General features: G+C 42.1%; 1 protein-coding gene across 1 annotated transcript in view; it reads right to left on the bottom strand.

Moving 5' to 3' along the window:
* Positions 1 to 1,694: 1,694 nt before the first annotated feature.
* The window catches only part of arid3c (AT rich interactive domain 3C (BRIGHT-like)), a gene marked incomplete at both ends in the record, with an annotated part of 81,359 nt that continues 63,036 nt past the window's right edge, over positions 1,695 to 20,017 (bottom strand). The window contains 5 exons of the mRNA XM_079161760.1: positions 1,695 to 1,873; positions 4,873 to 4,962; positions 7,135 to 7,392; positions 9,993 to 10,237; positions 12,161 to 12,344. Coding sequence (XP_079017886.1) covers positions 1,695 to 1,873; positions 4,873 to 4,962; positions 7,135 to 7,392; positions 9,993 to 10,237; positions 12,161 to 12,344 — 956 coding nt within the window. The remainder of the gene's footprint in view (positions 1,874 to 4,872; positions 4,963 to 7,134; positions 7,393 to 9,992; positions 10,238 to 12,160; positions 12,345 to 20,017) is intronic.

Genomic DNA, 20,017 nt, shown 5'->3' with positions numbered 1-20,017 from the left:
GAATGGGTGCCTGAATTGCTGTCTGAGACAAGATCTTATAATAGTAAATCATCCAAGGAGCAAATCTTCTGTCATATTTTCTATATTGAAACAGTGTTCTGAGCTCAGACTAATTCACTGTATGTGTGTGTATCAGGGGCCCCAGGTTATCTATCGGCCAGCTAGTTTGGAGTCATTTGATTATTACTAATATTATCATTATATATTTAGTACGGTGCACCACTAAAGTACTTTAACCAACACATTCTCACTCCCACCTGGTCAAATACTGACGCTTGGTTAGTGGCCCTACACTTCAAACTATGACGCTCGAGGTTCCCATCTAGAGAGCGTTTCTGCTCGTCACATACAGTGTCTTTTCAAAATAAACTTCCAATGTAGGTTTACTTAGTTTTTGGGTTCATTTGGTTAGGTTTAGGAAAAAAAATCATGGTTTGGGTTACAATAAGTGTATTAGATAGGTTAAATAAATATGATTATTACATAACTTACGTGTGAGGCGTTAGCTAAGTGTATAAGTTACATAAGAAATAACATTGATTAACTTTTCGCACCGGACACAAACACCGGTCTCCTGGGTGAAAGTCCTGTGTTTGTTTGACCTGTCCATCCAGACCTGACCGAGCGTCGTCATTTGATGAGTTTGGAGTGAGAAGTTGTTTCAATACATATTTGAGTTCATATAATGCTTACTTGGTGCATATCCTTATAAGCTCAATTAAATCAGTACAATCTGTCTGACACACAACAAGGGTGACATTCCAGTGTAACGCTTGCTGACTGACAGCCCATTTTGGCCCCCGGGGGCCCTCAACAGCTCAATCTGATTATAATATTTAGCATTAGTTTTTTAATATGGGATTGGGATACACTGTTGTTCACCAGTGGACAGAGCTATGTAGCTGCTTGGTCCCTTTGGCCTGCTGGCTAGCTTGCGAGCTAACGAGTTGCTGATTGTCTGTGGACTGAGCCGACTGTGTCAGGAAAGAAATCCACCTCTTAAGACTCTTCACTCTCACATACATGTGCACATACATCACTCTTTCTAGCCAGCTATATGAGACATCAAATGAGACCGTGGTGTATCCACAGAATTCATGCTGATTTCCACTTGGGATGTGCTTGGTACTCTAGCTATAATCTTTAGGTTTGATCATTGGTGCTGAAGCTCACTTTCAATGCTGGATGTGTTGAGCCAGGATAGATCGCTTTCCTTCTTTGGTATCAGCTGTAAGCGGTGAGTTTCTAAAGGTCCGTCGTAAAGACGACAAAACAGCCGTCGTTTCTTGCTGAAGGTTTGCTGCTCGGCCGCCTCGTCTTTTGATTGAAATGGTGCACAAGAGGGAGTCTTCGTTTGGCTTTCATCCGGGTCGCACCTTGAGCTGATGTGCTTTTGAAGTGCTCCACGCGGAACGGGTGTCTTTGACGACACACAAGGGTTAAACGTCCTGGAAACACAATGAGCGGGAAGAGAGGGGGGGGGGGGGGCAAAGGGGGACTGGAAGATTTCTAGCCTGTAAATAGCTGACCTACAAGGAATCTGATGCAGTGGTTGGAGAGAAAGCCACCTCAAGAGCAACGTGAACGTGGCTTTCTCTGATGATTATGTCTCCGTCTGCTTGGTGTCTTTGAGAAGAGAATGGATCTCCTCCCTGGTGGGGTGAGGAGGTAGGTGTGGGGGGGGAACAGGAAACTCAGGGGGAGGAGTTTCTGTGTCCGTGGAGTGAGGAAGAGGAGGAGGATGTGGAAGAGGAGGAGGAGCAGGAGGGCTGGAACTGTATCGGACTGGTCTTTCCCTGAGTCGGGCAGTTGCCGTGTCGCCCGCGGTGTCCCGTCATCGCTGATATGGCCGACTGCCGAGCGAACAGCACGCCTGAGGAGCAAACATCAAGTGTTAAGTCGGCCTCCAACTCCACATGGTCCAGTTCTTAAAGGGCCGGTACGGTGGACGACGAGGGGCAAACGCACGGCCGTAAACATTTTCACCAGGAGAAACTCGCTGCGGCTTTAGAGACGATGCCAAGACAAAAACCCGTCCGAAAATCAACAAAACAAAACAGCAAAAACGTGCCGCAAAAGACGCTGCAACTACAGAAAGATTGCAAAGTGAAAACCACACAAAGCATGTCGAGGTTCATGTGTTTTTGACTTTGCATCGTTTCTGTTTTCTGCAGCACGTCCCCATCATCGTTGTTTTGGAATTGGTATCGTTTCTGAACCTGCAGCATGTTTCTCTTATTGGAAATGTTATGGGGCCGCTATAGCGCGTTTTGGCCCTTGTTGGCCACCGTACAAACGGCATCACAGCACTGCCCACTATTGTCTATAATACAGTTTAGTTAGAAAACCTGGTTCTGCTTCTGATATATTACAGTTTCATGGTAATGAAGTGCAGTCTTTTTAAAATAATCAATACCTCAAGAGCAATTTAACACATTTTCTCACACACCTTTCACATCTAAAAACCCCCGGACCCCCCGACAGCGATTGTCCCCGACGTCACCACTGATGGTCCCACTCCCTCACAGGTCTTAACTCCTGTCTACAGAGGGTAGCATTTCATGTTTCACACACATATAACTGTAGCCCAAAATAATGTCGCCTGAAATTCCAACTTCACATGAGCTACATATGGAAGTATGGTTCCATGAGTTCTGGCAGACCTCCAGAGACTGTAAGCAGTTACGTCTGTGGTCTACAGGATGAATGAAACCCAACTCTTCGGAGTCAACGGGACATGGATTTGTACTTTGGAGGTGTGGAAGAAAATACCGCAGATTTCTTTTATCCAGACAGCAGAATTAATGGATTTTCTCTGAGAAAAGGCAAGGAATTGACTGGGACAATTTAAAACACGTATGGTGTCTTAAATGTAGGCACATCAATACTAATGAAGGCCTTTCCCCTACAAGTATGCTTAGCAGGTCAGCATAATGTATGATTAAAGCTGGGGTAGGCAGTTTATTTTTGGGTGTCATTGGGCAAATATTCCATAATAACCTTTCGACATATTGTAATTCAAGTGGTTTGACAGAAAACTAGACTTCTGCACATCCTCTTGGATCTGCTTTCAGGCTTCAGAAAGTCTAACCTGTTTGGCCAATCACCCATACTTTCAGATAAGGGGGCGTTCCTTTTGGCTGTTCTACAAATGCAGGTGCATGTGCACCTCCCATCACACGGTGAAAGCCAGAAAAAAAAAAAAAACACGGTGAAAGCCAGATTCATCGGCGGACTTGAAGGGAAAGTTGCTTTTCCAGCGTAGGTGCAAACTGCCTACACTGACAAAGCAACACCCCCAAAAACAGCATCAGTGAAGTGTTTCAGAGTGGAGAGAAAATAGTTCAGCCTTCTGCTCACAGCTACGCCACGGTTAGCAGAAGGCTAAACTATTAGAAACCTCATATTATTTTCTGTCTCTGAAACCCTTCAGTGTGATTTCAAAGGGCTTCACAGGATCAAAGGTCTGTAAAGAAAACAGGACGCTAGTTATTATGGAATCTTTGCCCAAAGACGCCAAAAATGAACCGGCTACTCCAGATTAAAGTTTAACATTGAGGGAATCATTATTACAATATGGATTTATTATCTATATTTTCTGTACGTCATTTCATAACATCATCATTCGGTCTAGTTCTACTACTGCTACTACTGTCTACTTTGCATATTCAACTTATTCTCACTCAAAACTCGTCAAATACTGACGCTCTACGTATCGCTCTGGCATCAGTTTTGAATTTGTTAGGGACTGCCTGTCCCTCGTTACATGCATTCTGATGCCTTTTCAAAATAAACCGTAACAAAGCTACTGAACTTTAGGGAAAAGATCATGGTTTAGGTTAAAATAAGCACGTTTGTTGCATAAAAATAAGTATGAGCGTTACTTGGGCTACGCAACGTGATATAACTACTGTAAAATAAGTCAACATTGACTTGCTTTCACGCGGGGACATGGACAGCTGTCTCCTGGGTGAAAGTCCACGTTCATTTGACCCGTCTATTCTTCCCCATTCTGCACAAAATTCCTGACTTTTTGTGCTTTGAGCGTCATATAATGCCGTGGACGGGATTGCATTGGAGTGGGTTGAAAGTGTCTAATGCAGATGCTAAAGGATGCCTCGGTGCGTTGGTACCAGACGCTGAGAGGCACTGACAAAGCATTGGAAGAGTCGGTTATATACGACATCTATTGCACGTCTGTCTGCTCTGGTTAGAGAGATCACCCTCTTGAGGTTTCTCTCTTTTGTGTCCAACGGCGTGCAGATTGTGAGACAAATCAGTGATAATGGCTACGTAAGTAAAGCCGGCTTGACATGACTATGTTGGCTTTGTATACGTTTAACAGGAGATCAAAACGATTTAAATGGGTAAATGTGAAATTAAAGCCAGTAAATGACTTTTGCACTTTTATATTGAAGACTATTTTTAAATGTAGGTATTGTTTAGAGGATAAAGACATCTACAGACAGAGTGTGCACGATCAAGTCAACACTCTGCTGAACACCGGCTCGGATGTGATGTGACGGCCACCAGGCGTACACCCTGACATGAATGGCCTATGTTAAAGCGAGAGGCAGTAATTACCTCAAGAAACAAGCTACCTACGCTTACACACACACACACACACACACACACACACACACACACACACGCTCTCGGCAGGCACATAAGACAATAAGCCCCATCGACCTCAAATCCACAGGCCCAATTTTGAGATATTTAACTTTTTTAACTCTATTGGACTGCCACTTCATTACGATGGATTTTATAGCAAAGACATCAAATTGCGCAGAGGACTAAGCACCAGGGTGCTGCTATAACTTATTGAATTTCCTGCCTGCAATTACATCAGCAAACGGCCCCTCTATTTACCTGTGTAGACAACTCCATTTATTTCTATTGACATGTTGATGCTGCTAATGCCGTTGGTAGACAGGTTCAATGCGGTCTCTTGTCTATCATCTGTCAGGAGAGGGGGCAGAGAACGGGAGAGAGAAAAAAACTCAATATGAGCATTTAGAAAGGGAACAGAAGGAGCGGGAGGAGCGCCCGCTGGAGTATTGGTGATAATTCAGAGAGTGACAGGATAAGGAGAGCTTTATTAAAGAGTTCTGGGGAGAAAAAGAACTGTCAAAAGATGTTACAGCCACTTGCACATGTCAGTTATAGATGAGTCCCGCTGGTCGGGAAAAACAAACTTGTCTCGACTAATGCGACGGGTTGGGAAATAAACAGAAATGTCGAATGGAAACCCGTCTTTTCGACACAAAATTTGATCCGTCTCAGGAGTGCATCTGGGTGGAGACGAATAACAGTGTTTGGATTGTAATCTTTAAATGACAGTGTTTGTTACGCGAGGGCCAGAGCCAGACGACCAGCGTGGGAATTAACCCGAGAGAGATTCTCACTTGTTTCTTTTCCATCGCGTATCAAGCGCAAAGCCCGCTATTATGACTAATGTGAGAGAGGCGGTGATGCAGACAGAAATGATATCACACCTGAGCAGATAGGCCCCTTATTCTTCCTTAAGCCTCTATCATTAAGTCCTGCGTGACTTATGGCGTTGTCACGGGCCGGCGCTGACTGCGACCGCCGGCCTCTCGGCTGGACGGGGCTTTTTTATTTTTTTTTACTGATGACGAGCCGGAGGAGAGCTTTTTCTTCATGACTATCTTGTGGGGCTTGAGCCTTCAAATTACACGTGTGATGTGATGAACTATGTGCGCGTTAGCGGTTCGAGGCGTTGCACAGCAGGACCTCAGACAGCCTCTCTGGCGGGGGTCACTTTTACACGGAGGTAGACACACTGTCATTTAAAGTCTGACGGGAAGCAGCGAGCAACCTCCACATTACCGTAACGCCCGGTTACAAGATGATACATTCAAATCGGGCTCAAGCTTAATTTATGTTTCTACAAATACTGTTTCATCTCCGATGCACATCTAAATGTAGATACTCTAAAGCTAGACACGAGCAAACAAAAGACATTGAAGAAAACATGTAATACAGATTTGTAGATGTAGTATTTTGAAGTCAAAAGATGAGAGTGCAACGATGACAAGATGGATTTGAACAAATCCCATGAAAAAAGATCAAAACCAACAAGTCTGTCTCTGAATACTTTGGGACTGAACGACTCTGTCTGTGACGCTGTGAGCTGTGAGCTGTGGACCGAACTCAGAAATATAGTTTAAAAATAAAGAAGGGCTCAGGGCTCCTGAAACAGCTGGTCACTGTAGTGTTTTAACAAACGTTAGTCCCCAACAAATGCACTACTTCCTCCTGTGTGACTATTTTCAGCGGCGGATTAATACACATTTGGCACTATTGGCATCTATCTCTTCATTCATCCATCTCTTTCTCTCTCTCTCTCTCTCTGTCTCTCTCTCTCTCTCTCTGTCTCTCTCTCTCTCTCTCTCTCTCTCTCTGTCTCTCTCTCTGTCTCTCTCTCTCTCTCTCTCTCTCTCTCTCTCTCTCTCTGTCTCTCTCTCTCTCTCTCTGTCTCTCTCTCTCTCTCTCTCTCTCTCTCTCTCTCTCTCTGTCTCTCTCTCTGTCTCTCTCTCTCTCTCTCTCTCTCTCTCTCTCTCTGTCTCTCTCTCTCTCTCTCTGTCTCTCCAAGTTAGATACATTCATTGTTGGTTTTGGTTTTTCATGACATTTGTTGCCAATAATCTAAATATTGAATCTCATCAGCATATCTCTTGACTGTGTAGTAATAAACATTGTGTTGCACATAAAGTATCTAACGTATAAGAAAGGGAACACAGATGATACAGTAGCATAGCATAGCATAGCATAGCATAGCATAGCATAGCATAGCATAGAGAAAAGTATTTTTGCCCCTTTAGCTACATGCAGAGGAACCAATAGACTAAACACATGCTACATGCAAACATTAGCATACTGAGCTTCAAACCTGAATATTCTCCTCCAGTTGTTTCATTTTCTTACGCCTCTGATATAATGTCGGCTATTTCAAACTTTGCCAAAGTTGTGCACACTCAAAGTTAGTTCTAAGTCAACGTTCTAAAATGACACAAATCACATTTAATGGGATTTAAATCGTACAGACTCTCTGAGACTTGCTCCACAGAGCTCGGTGAACTCAACCCCCCCCCCCTGTGAGCGTCTCACCTCTGTTGTTGAGTTTGATGTTGAGGGGCAGCTGGGTGGCCATCGCCAGCAGGTTCTGCTGCAGGGCATGCTGCATGATCCTCTGCTGCTCCTCCGCCACCGTCATCATCTTCTTCTCCGGCGGTTCGCCGCTCTCCAGCTTCTCTCGGAGCTGTTCCAGGGCCGCCGCCTGAGCGGCCACGGCCGCCGCGTGGTGGCCGCTGGACGACATGGGGAGGGCCACCCGGCTGGGCAGGCAGCTGCCCAAGAGGGGCTCTTCTGGGGAGAAAAAGACTATTAAGGAGGTGATATCTGTCTCTTAACACGTCTGCATGCTGTCAAAGGGAGGTTTGTGTGTGACAGTCTGAGAATACAGATAATACTTTATCAGCTCTCACATTGACTATTTTGTCTTTGCTCTCATTGAAATGCACTCGTTTCTGTGAATATGTCAAATCGACATCTCTATCATCATAATCCATGTCTCACAGACATTTTCTTTCATTTCATTCTCATGAGTTGCTTTTCAAAGGCTAACTTTGATTTTTAAAACAAAGTTGCTGGGACTAGCACTTCGTAATGGGCGCTCTCTTTCTTTTATCAGCGTTTCATATTAGTATTGGAATCAAATAAACGGCCCATTATTTATCATATGAAGTATATATATATATATATATATATATATATATGGAGGGGTACCATCCACAACGTTTTCTCATGGAAACACAATAATAACCACGTAAAAGGAACTGAACGTGACCAAAGATCCAGCTGACATGCCAATCTGCAGGTTACCACGTGGGGTAAATATGGTTTACGATAAAAATAACTGTTCTTTAGACATGTCTGATGTCTCCATGGCACGCCACACAGATTAGTCCGCTGCTATCTTTTCTTCCTGTCATCAAATCGCTCCCATGCTCTTCGTGGTGCATTAGTGTGTCGGAAGATATGAGGAAGTCCTGCAAGTTGCTTCCTCTTTGGGGGAAATGACCGTACTACCCGCAAGTTGCATGAGTATGAATGAAGAGCTATTGTGACATATATTTCTGACATGTGAACACACCGACTTCTTCTTAAGTGGCCGGGTAACAATCACGCAATAATCTCTGTAATACATCGTGAGGAACCTTTGACAGTATTCGTGAGGAGGAAATGAATCATCCTTCAGAGTGACAGAAAGAGATTTAGTTTATTTGGGATCAGGCCCGCTGTTTGCATCATAGCATGAATGAACTCATTCCCTCAGACCATGCACGCTTGCTTCATTTCTGATTCCAATAAAGCTGATTGTGATTCTGATGCTTATGTACCAGACGATTGTTTGTAAAATGGTATACTGCTCATTGTTTGGTTCATACACATGTTCTTATTTTCCTCTATGAGTGTCCAGCACATCAATTCAAAAATAAAGGCACATTTTCAAAAAATAGCAAATAATGTCGTGGTAAATTCAGTAACATGTATATTAAGACAGCATTATTCCATCAGCACGGTAAGAGAGCCGTGACATATTTGTCACTCTGCTGCTACTGCAGTTTCTTCTTTTTAACAGATCTACTATTCTTCACCAATTATTTCCAGTCACTTATACTTTGCCTTTTTGTTGAGGGCTGTTAAGATACTGTCAACCAAACTCAACTGTTTGAAGTGGTTTCACATTAAAAGCCAACGGACAAAAATGAAGCCCCTGCAGAAGTGACTTAGACTTGCATTCTTTCTAATGGCCATTATCTTCATGACTCCTCTGGTTGTATAGAAGTCTATGAGAAAATGACTCTACTTCTCACTTGATTTATTACTTCAGTTAACATCGTAAAAGAAGATAGAGAGACCAAAGCAACTATCAAGATACATAAAACGACTACAAAGAGACAGAAAATGATCACAATGAGGGAAAAAACAACTACAAAGACACACAAAACAACTACAAAGAGACTCAAAACGACATCATAGAGATGCAAACGACAAAGATAAAAAACGACTTCATAGACACAAAACTACTACAAAGAGACACAAAACAACTACAAATAAATGCAAAAGGTCTACAAAGAGACACAAAATGACCACAATGCGGGACAAAACAACTACAAAGAGATTTAAAACTACTTAATAGAGATGCAAACGACTACAAAGAGACACAAAACAACTACAAAGATACACAAAACAACTACAAAGACATAAAAAACAACTACAAAGAGACTCAAAACTACATCATAGAGATGCAAACGACAACAAAGATATAAAAAACGACTTCATAGACACAAAACTACTACAAAGAGACACAAAACAACTACAAATAAATGCAAAAGGGCTACAGAGAGACACAAAATGACCACAATGCGAGACAAAACAACTACAAAGAGATTTAAAACTACTTAATAGAGATGCAAACAACTACAAAGAGACTTAAAACGACTTCAGAGACACAAAACAACAATAAAAATACACAAAATAACCAAAAAGTCTTGCTCAGTTGTAGGAGAGGCCGTGGGACCTTTTTGCATGTCTGGTTGCAAGAAACCAAGATGGCGTCGGACAAAAACCAAGATGGCGACAGCCAAAATGCCAAAACCCAACACCGTATTCCACAAACCAACGGACGACCTCACAGTGACTCTGTCCACTTCTTAAATACAGTCTATGATTAACAGCCGACCAGGAAAAGGGGGCAAAATACCAATTCATCCATGTGAAATATCTTTCAATGTGAAATATCTGCCTGTAGAGTTTCTTAGAAAGTGTCTTAACTCTCCTGAAAAAAAAAGGCAAAGTAGAACCAGCTTCAATCAATTATTGAATGAAAACAGCACTTTTGTTAAGAAGAGCAGCAGAGTGGAGAGTATTGTGTTGATTTATTCTGTCATGTCTCATGTTACCTTTCTTGATCACAGGCACCTGGGAGATATGGCCACTGTTGTGAGTGGGCATCGATAGGTGGGACATGTGCATCTTTGGTGAGGACAGGAGGGAGGGGGGGCCCACGGGAGAGTAGTTGAAGATGGCGGAGCCGTAGCTCTGCCGGCGGCCTTCCCGCCGGTTGCTGTCGATAGCTGCCTGAAGCTCACCGGGGGAGCTCAGTCCCCGCTTTTCACATTCATATGGGTAGAGGTACTTCATGTACCTGCGGGGAAGAAGACATCAACGATTTACGAGGCTTTTTGTCTCATATTGTCAATCAATCAAATCAGTCGGTCTTTGCAGGGCGGGAGTGGGATTGAAAAGAACAGTCCTTGAATGACCATTCAAACAATATCTGTGAAATCATTTCTTGGATCTACCTGAAAAAATGAAACGGTTTTAATTCCATTTGAATTATTTTGGTTTCAAGCACTGAGCACAATTTACAAATGATAAAACAATGACATAGTTCCTCTGTCCACATCCTCACCCAAAAGCCACAGGGCTTCTAACAGCGTGACAGCTGCATGTTTCCATCCCTTTTATCCCAAATAGGATCTGCAGCATGGCACTCTGCGATGGCTGCGATCTGTGCATTAACATGCATTTAAGCTTTCTCCAGTGAGCTGATCTCTAAATGGTTTGACAACAAAAGGCTGTGGACGCAGAGAGTAGCATTGAAATGGGGACGAGAGCATTAACACGGACCCGGTTGGCCCTCTAATTTAAAACGATTTCATCCAAAGTGTGATGGAAAGTGAAACTAACACAAAGAAGCCTCTAGAAGTCTGAATAAGTTTGTCTCCACATTTGAGTATTTGCTGAATTCAGACACATTTGTGCTGTGAGGAAAAGCTTTGTCTGCCTGTCCTCCTAGTCCTGTCACTGCCCTCTGTTTGCTCTGAAACACACACACACACACACACACACACACACACACACACACACACACACACACACACACACACACAGATATACACAAACAAATATAATAATGCAAAGTCACGACGAACACAGCATCCTCTATAACCAAAACTTATATCAGTAAGCTATGTCTCCAAATGAGGTCTGATTACTGATGTGCTGTGAACTGGTCATGTGGACACGGTTCCATGGCAGGAATCATGGACCACAGTGACACGTGACTGATATCATATCATACACAAATTATTCCTCTTTTTTTCCGTGCGTCTCCTGTGAAAGTCCAGCAACACATTGGCATACAGTCTTTAGAGTTAAAGGTTTCTCCAGAGGGGATTTTAGATATATCTTTATATCACTCCATAAATCATAAAGTACTGAGAGAAAACGGCCTTTAGGGTAAAAAAAAAATGAACTAATAGATATCACCATGAAACCTCACCAGTTGATTACTTACATTAAGACAATTATTTTTTGTGTTACAAGTTTTCTGAAATGTCATGTTTAAATATGCAAATGAGGCACTTTTGGTAAATTTAAGAGAAATCTACAGACACAAATAGACAAAGTAGGAAAATATACACCTAAATGTGGAGTTTGGATATTTTCTTTCCCGTAGTCTGAAAGAAGACATGACATGGAAGCTAAATAGCACAAAATCTCAAAGTTGATCATGTTTTTGGCTGTAGAGTCTCAGGTAACAGCTCCTCTGAGGGTTTAGACTGTTCTTCAGTCCTTCAGGCACATACATGTTTAAAATGTATTTTCATCCAGATCAAACAAAACTGATTCCTTAAGTTCCAGAAAGGTTTATATCAGAAGAAGAATAAGCCACAAAGTTACTATATTCCTTACTGAAAAGTAACAATAATGTTTTCCACTTAGCTGTCAGGAGACGGGACTGTGAGGTGAGAAATCATGTGGAAATGCTGAGACTCCAGATTTAATGCCAAGCCGTCTATAAGGCGATAATTACTATGAATCACAGCGAGGACCACACCGCTGCTGCAGGAAATGAAGATGACTGTGCTTTTCACCCGCCTGGGCACGTACAACCCATCATATCTTAATCACAGCGGGTGAATCAAAGCAACAGAAGGCCTGACCCAAAGAAGTGGAGAAGAAAAAACAAACACTCATGGAGCACTTGTGTTAGGAGGAGGAGGAGTGTGAGTGCAGGGTTATCAGTCGTCTCAGGGGTCATCGCCTGTGCTCGTATACTCACTGTGTTCGGAGAGTGAAAGCTGCACTGGTGATGGAGGTAGGGAGGTTAAGGCCTTTGGTGATCTCGCGCCATATTTTCTTATTGATGACCTCCACTAAGCCGCCCTTTTCCGTGACGAGCTTGTAGAGCATGTAGAGATCCAACACCTGCTTGGCCATGATAGGAATCCGATTCACTGGAGTCCCTGCAGAAAGCAAACACAATATCCGCAATCAATCCCATTAACTTTGGTTCCTCCCGTCGATGGGCTGCTGCGTCGTCTTATAAGGCCAATTTATCTCAAGCCGGTCAAATATCTGACAGCTCTGTTAACGGCAGGAAATATAACTTCAAAAAAGAGTGAGAAGAAAAAGTTTGAAATGTCTCGTCCAATGGCAACAGCCCCATTGATTGTAAATGTATTATTTTTATGACAAGGCAAATTACATCTTAAAGGAAACTTAAATTATGTAAGAAAACAAACGATCACAAGATATACATATCAGGCATTAACTAAAGTCAAAGGTAATTAACATGGGAATGAAAGAACAACTAGACCGCAGATAAATGAGTCTGGACCTGTTTAAAACCCACAAATACTATCGGTGGAAAAATGGGAGGTAATCTTTGATTAATGACTGCCAGCCCGCCCCCTTATTAACAAAATAAAGGGAGTCAGACAATCATTTTCATTTGCAATTTAATGTCGGGCAATAAAGAGAACGGCCGGCTCTTTGTGAGGATTCCAAAGTGGTTGACCCTGAGATAATTAACCTGCATTTTGCTGATAGAGTTCCATTGTGCCCATCGGATTTACCATAATAGCGATCGATAGCCGCAGAAATATAGTGCAAACAACAGCAGCGGGGCCCATACAGTGCGCAGGGGAGGGGGGGGGTCTCTGAAGTATCGTCTGAGGTGGTAAAACCACATCAATTAAGGCCAGTAATTACTGCTTCATTTCGCGGCGCTGGCATGTGGACAGATGAGACACTATTAAAACAGGAGATTGATGTTCCCCCTCTCTAGACAATGTGAAGCTGCAGCGCCTCAACGTCGCTCTTTGGTGAAGAAAGTGCAGGAGAGGCATGATTTGAGACAAAACACACAAAAAAATGAGGCAGGTAATGAATTAACCTTCACAAACATGAGGTTTATGAGTCGGTCCAAAGAAATGACAGGGAGACAAAGCTCAACATAACAACTCTGATCTTGTGAGAAAGTTCTACTTATCATATGACAATATTCTGCAATCTCTTTGTTACGAGCTGTACAAGTAAATGCTGAGTGTTTCTTTTTTTTCACATAAAGAAAGTCAAGGTGAAACCCTGACAATAACCTTCTACATATACACAACACCAGGTTTTAGTCCAAAGTGGCCCTGCAGTCCCTCAACCTGAGGCTGGATCCAAAAGGGAGTCAATCCCAGGCGGAGTGAAGCCGATGCTTCATGTGTTAAAGCTGCATTCTCTCTAGTGTCCAGCAGGGGGCGACTCCTCTGGTTGTATAGAAGTCTATGAGAAAATGACTCTACTTCTCTCTTGATTTATTACCTCAGTAAACATTGTAAACATGAGTTTATGGTCTCAATCTCTAGTTTCAAGTCTTCAATACAGCATGATGTTCATTTAGTACATGATGGTCAAGATGGCCATGGCCGTAATCCAAGATGGTGACAGTCAAAATGCCCAACATGAGGCTACATAACATCAGTCCATAAACCAGTGGATGACGTCACGATGACTATGTCCACTTCTATGGTTAAAGTTCAATAGACCCCCATGTTGAAATACCCAACCTTACAGCAGAAATGAACATGTTTACAGTTTGGTTCGGTTTTGGTATACAGTACTGTCAATGTTTATAAAACTCTCCCGTTTAAAGTATATTAATGGCTTAAAGTTATGCATTATAAACTGCAAGGAGGCTTTGAGTAACAGGTCACTATATCAAAGTAGCTATCAAGACAAGACACTTGTTACATTCTTCCTGTTAGCACATTTAGTTTTACATCTTCTTCTTTTTTAAATCGCCAGAATAAGCATCCCAATTAAAATCACAGTTAATGTGAATTACGGATGCATGGGAGTCTATGGAGCAGAGCCGGATAGTTGAAGGACCCTGGTCAGAGCTGACCGAAGCTACGCTGTGATTTGCCAGTCTGCGTTCGAGGGGCGGGATTTAGCCAAGGTGTTTTTGTTGTCTTTATACTGTACATTTATTCATTTCACTGTATATCTCGTGAATTTGGTGCTTAACTAAAATTGTAATCATATAAACTAAAAGTACCTTAACTTCACACTGAGCCAGACTTCAGCTAAAAACTGTCGGCATTAATTGTATTTAACAAATATATTTGTCTTGTTTGCTTGTGAAAAGGAAAAAAACAACCCCCGGAACATACACTTTTGATGTGGTTTGAAAAAAAACATTTGTGGTTTTTGTAGCGTACATACGAAATGCAGTTAATGGCTGGGAGAATGGAGTTCTACAGTACTATTGTGTGATACAAAACAGAACCAGCTCAAGAGATCCTCAGCCTCCACGCTCCTGCTTCAGCTTTATCTTTATGACCACTGATTATAATGTGCGTCCGTGCTGATCTGTAAAACTATTATTTTGTTGAAGACACAATAGCCAACCAAACAAGGATTGAGGCAATAAATAAAAGCCTCAGCCTTTGTCTGACAGAATCTGAGGAGAGACAAGCCTCTTAAAACAAGATTTATGTGCTTTCAATACCGAGGGTGATGTATTTGGCTCTCTGATTCCCTGAAAGAGATATAAGGAATAAAAGAGTGAGGATGGAGGCCTTTTGTCAGCACAAACTATCTCATCAGGCCATGTATCATTATGACAATGAGCAATGGTGGACAAGGTGGAAGAAATCCACTTTGCTCGGAGTCTAACAGTCGTCTTCCGTTAATCCCTCAGCTGCAAGGAGCAGGGGAGTTTGTAATTGGAACAATGTGGAGCATCAGGGGCTGTGGTAGTGCAGTAATCATCTTTATGCTTGGCTTCATCGCTGAAGCGCTCACTTTGCACCTCCGAGCCAATAATGGGATGAGATTTTCTCCTCCTCATTGACTTTACTCTTTTAACCCATGAAATGAACGATTAATGCCGCGTCACGGGGGAAACCGACTGTTTATCTACCTCTGTTCAACTCCGAAAATGAAGACGAGGAGGAGGAGGGTGGAACACACGCACCGTCGGTCATCACCGTATTTCTTCTGGTCAACAAATCCCATGAAAACAGCCAAACCAATAATGGATTTAGCATTGTGTATATATCAGAGCCCGATATATCTTATAATGTCAAAGTGATAGTGGGTTAGCTGCTATCATATTTCCCATGTTCAGTACGAATCGTTGTATGAGGAAGTGTTGATGAGTGACAATATGCCGATCAGCTATCTGGTACCATTATTTCGATAGATGACACTTCAGTACAGTTATATGTATGTATTTATTTGTTACATTTCGTTTTACAAAGTGAGGAAAGCAACGTTTAAGTCAAGGCTCAAGACTTACACACAATGTGTGGTGTACAGTTGATTCATTTTAACACTGGTATCTGATCGGTACTTAGTATCCGCTGACACCCAAAGACCCGGTATCGGGACCTAAATAGTTAGATTGGTGCATCCCTAGTAGTTGGTCATAGAGTTCAACAGTGACTGACAGCTCAAGTTCTGGAAGTGAATTAATTCACTGCATTAATGTTTAAGGGAATCGTTATCTACAGAGTTTTAAGCATGGGACTAAGCAAACCAACTACAAGATGAATGGTGAACAGAAAACATTTAATTTGGAGCCCAAAAAAACCTTGAACTACTTGAGAACTACTCATCCCATAAACCATTGCAAATGCGACTAGCTTTCTCTGGAAACAAGCCTGTACCCTCACTAGCCATGTGTGGGTGCTGTAAACATTTCCATAACAATCCGTAACAATGAGCTCCACCAATCAGAGACATGTTACACAGGATTGTGGGTAGTGTACACCGCGAATAAAACATGTTAATAGCATTAATTGGTCAAAAATGATTATTGCCGGTTAACGGTTAAAAGGTCATTATTGACTTTCCTACTTAAACACAAGCAAATGTAAAAAGTGACTTACATGACAGTGTTGCCCAGATGTTACTGTTTACTCTGGTATATAACATGTATACATGCATTATATTCGCTCTCGATATGTAAATTTTTTCGACGGTATATGCTACCCCCTCTGAGCCCGAGAGCCCCGAATTTGGGGGCGTCGTACATAACAGGTTGCAGCATAACAAGAAGTTTAGAGAAACAGATATGTGCCAAGTCGAATTATCAGCTGTGCTAAACTGTGTGGGAAATGCAAAACTGTGCATTGTGTCAAATTGAAAAAGTGTGTAATTTTCTGATTTCATCTGTCCAAAGAAGTTGTTGCCCCACTATTTATTTGACCTAGAAACGGCACTGTGTATAACTCACAGTGGGTAGCATGTTTTCTGTTTCTGTTATTATCAATACCGATAACAAGACACACTTTGCTCCTGAAAAAGTAATGCATTATTAATTTAACCAAAGTACTCATATGTCTACTGTAACCGGAACACAAGCAGCTGTACAAGAACATCGCTTAAGAAAAAATGTGTGGAAACTCCAAATATAGAAACATAAGATAATATGCTTAAATAGATTATACATAATTGAATGAACACAGACTTGAGCAGTTGCAGAACTTAAAGAGCAACCTGTGCTAGCTGTGTAAAGACTAGTCACCTCAAAGGTGAAAGCAGGATGCAGCAGCAAAGTTAAGAGGAATATTTAGTGTTACGCCGATCGAAGACTCTGACATTTTTTAAGGTAACTCTCAAGTAGCCTTTTCTTCTGCCACATAGTATTCTTAAGCAATTAGGTGGGGGACAAAAGTTGACTTATTTGAGAAAAAGTGCTGATGGTAGTCCTCAGAGATAATAATCAATTAATAACCAAGGCCCGGGGGCAACAGTAAATCACCCTGGGTATTTATCAACACACAAAGGAGGCCATCACAGCCATTGTCTGCTCTACTGTTGATGGAATCTCTCATGTCTCAGCTTCCAACACTGAAAAACCATCACAAAGGTGTTCTGAACCATCTGCTGCATGTTTCAAGCCGTTAATGTTTCCCTGACAAGAGAAAATATGTCGGAGAAATACTGCGCCGCGTTGCTACCACAGCTGTCTGCGCCATGAAACAAGGCTGAAGACTGAAGCGAAACCCCTGAGTCTACTGAATTCAACATTTTTACTGATGCGATGCCAATTCCATCTATTCCCCACGTATTATACTTTCATACCTCACTGCAGGGAACTCATTGGATTCATTTTCATGTAAGGTAACGTGAGTCCAGGGATAGTGAAAACACTACATTTCATAATTACATTGTCATAGCAATCATAATTAATTTTGAAAGATCAAGTCGGGCCTGATATTCTTAATCAGGTCAGTATTTGTACCGATACCAACCTGAGTGATTGGATCGGTGCATCCTTCAACAATGCCAGACAGGGAAAGGATAATCTATTTAAACAGATTCTGGATTCATATGCAGACTCACATTTATACTAAGTTCAAAACCTTCAATTAATTAGCAACATAAATCAATCAATCATGATAAGTAACACAAGCTGTGTTCTGACATGGTTGCTCAGAAAGAGGATCCGATCAGTTCAATGTTCGAGATTGTGACCAATGAGATGATTAGCAGCCACGACAGCGTGTGGCTGGTATTGTTTTCACTTCATAACTATGGCAATATATGGTCCTGGATACATCTACAGTAGCGGGAACTACCACAGAAGCCAATTTGAGTACTTTGCCATCTGTCTGTTTGTCTGTGGACAGAATTGGCAGCATGATAGTGTAGAGCTAGAACTGTGCAAGATGCAGTCAAGAACCTTGACCGATGTTTAGTTGAGAACCAAATGAAAGTTCAAAGGTGACTGTGGTCCGAGCATGGGCGCCGGGTAGAAAGCGGGGAAGGGGCCATTGCCCTCCCCACTTTACGCCCCTGACCCGATTTGGAGTCGCGGCTGGTGCGATCCCATCGCAAGGGTCACTCTGGGACTAGCTCTTTCAGGCCTGGAGGACTGATATCACAGGATCACACATGAAAATCCATCTTGTCAAGTAATTTGTTTGTGTACCGAACCACAGTGGTCCAGATCAACTAGGATCCTGTGAGAAGTAATTGGCAGCTATTGGTGTGTGAGGACACTGAGCAGCGACTGTTCTAAACAGCAATTCTGCTCTTAAAGGGGTTAGCATAGATGCTGCAATAGCATCAGTTAAATCAGAGCTGTAGATTATTTCTTCATTGAAATAACAGCAAAGAACGACTCTGAAGTCTTTTCCCTCTCGTCCCGATCGGCTTCTTCAGGACTTTGATTGACAGATGGTTCATCCAATCACCTACCTTCAACTATTTTTTGAAGTGCCTGTCCTTTTTTCAAACAATTTTCAATGACGGCTTTTCGGATATTTCTGTGTAACAAACCATCTGGTGGGTCAGTTTGATGTCAAGTTGGGACCCACCTTTAAATCCAGGAAGCCAATAACAGACCAATGAAAATCTGTCTTGTCTTGTTTGAGTAAACAAACCATTGGCCATTAGTCTATATGCTAAACTTATCATGCAAGTAGCCCACAACCAGGTTACCTTGGCGCAACTATATATAAATTATTCATACTGATCAGCAGTTCCTCTCTGTTGGATGGACAGATTTGCATGGTTTTCACCACCTGGCTGCTAGCATTTATAACACAAGCACATTTTAATTCAGATTTAGACCAAAGGAGGGAAGATAATACAGGTGTCTTAGACTGGCATCAACATATCCCTCTGCTACTAGATACTGGACTTCTTCACCAACAGACACCAGTATATTAGAGCAGTGATTGTCAACCACTGTGGAAAATGTCCAATTTTACTTAATCGGTCCCAAAATATATTATTTAGTTTGCCATTGTTGAGCGTCTGAGCTGCAATATAGTGGCTGGCTAAGTAATAAATACTCTTCCATGGCAGTGGGTGGCAGTAGGTAGCGCAATAATGACCGTGTTCATCTAAAACAGTAAAACTAAATGACACGAGGGAGAGGTTGAGGTGACAAGACGAACAGCGATGGAGAAATATTTGAAAAGGAAAAATGCAGACTCTGAACTGGGCCCTGGACAACATTCTAACCCAGATGAAAAGCCTCGTAAAAAGAAAGAAAAAATGGTGAGCTTGAGGCAATACAGCGAAAGTTATCTTTCGTTTGGATTTACTTTCACTTTCATCAGGTTTCACACTGAGTAAGGATCAACAAATTGTCATTAAATTGTCAGCATATATGCTGTATTATGCTACAATGTGTCATTTTGTAACTTTTTTGGTTGTTGCGGGATCTTTTTGATGTAAAAAATGTACCGCGGCTCAGAAATGGTTGAAAATTAGAGTACCACACCTCCTCAACCCTCACCCTGAACACCGGTGTCCCACAGGGCTGTGTGCTGGGTCCTCTCCTCCGTCTTTGCCATCGACTGCACGCCTGTACATGGTTCCAATACCTTTACCAAGTTTGCAGATGACACAACTGTGCTTGACCTCAACAACAACGATGAGTCGGCCTATAGGGAGGAGGTCCATCACCTCCTATCCTCAAGAAAACCCTCATATGTGTCGTTTTGGAAGGCCGTGCCAGATAAAATGTCTTTTGTCCTTAAGTTTTGAAGACTTGTTGGTTTCACTTCTCACAATCCTGAACACGCAAAAAAACCTTGCCAAAAATAATACAGAGAATTATAAAGGTAGGAACAAACATAGTAAGGAGAGTTTGTGCAGTGTGAACATGAGCTTGTGTCCAAAA

This window comes from Pholis gunnellus, assembly GCF_910591455.1.
Source record: "Pholis gunnellus genome assembly, chromosome: 6".
Classification (NCBI taxonomy): domain Eukaryota; kingdom Metazoa; phylum Chordata; class Actinopteri; order Perciformes; family Pholidae; genus Pholis; species Pholis gunnellus.
The sequence above is the reverse complement of the archived record's forward strand: the minus strand, read 5'-3'. Positions and strand labels throughout refer to the sequence as shown.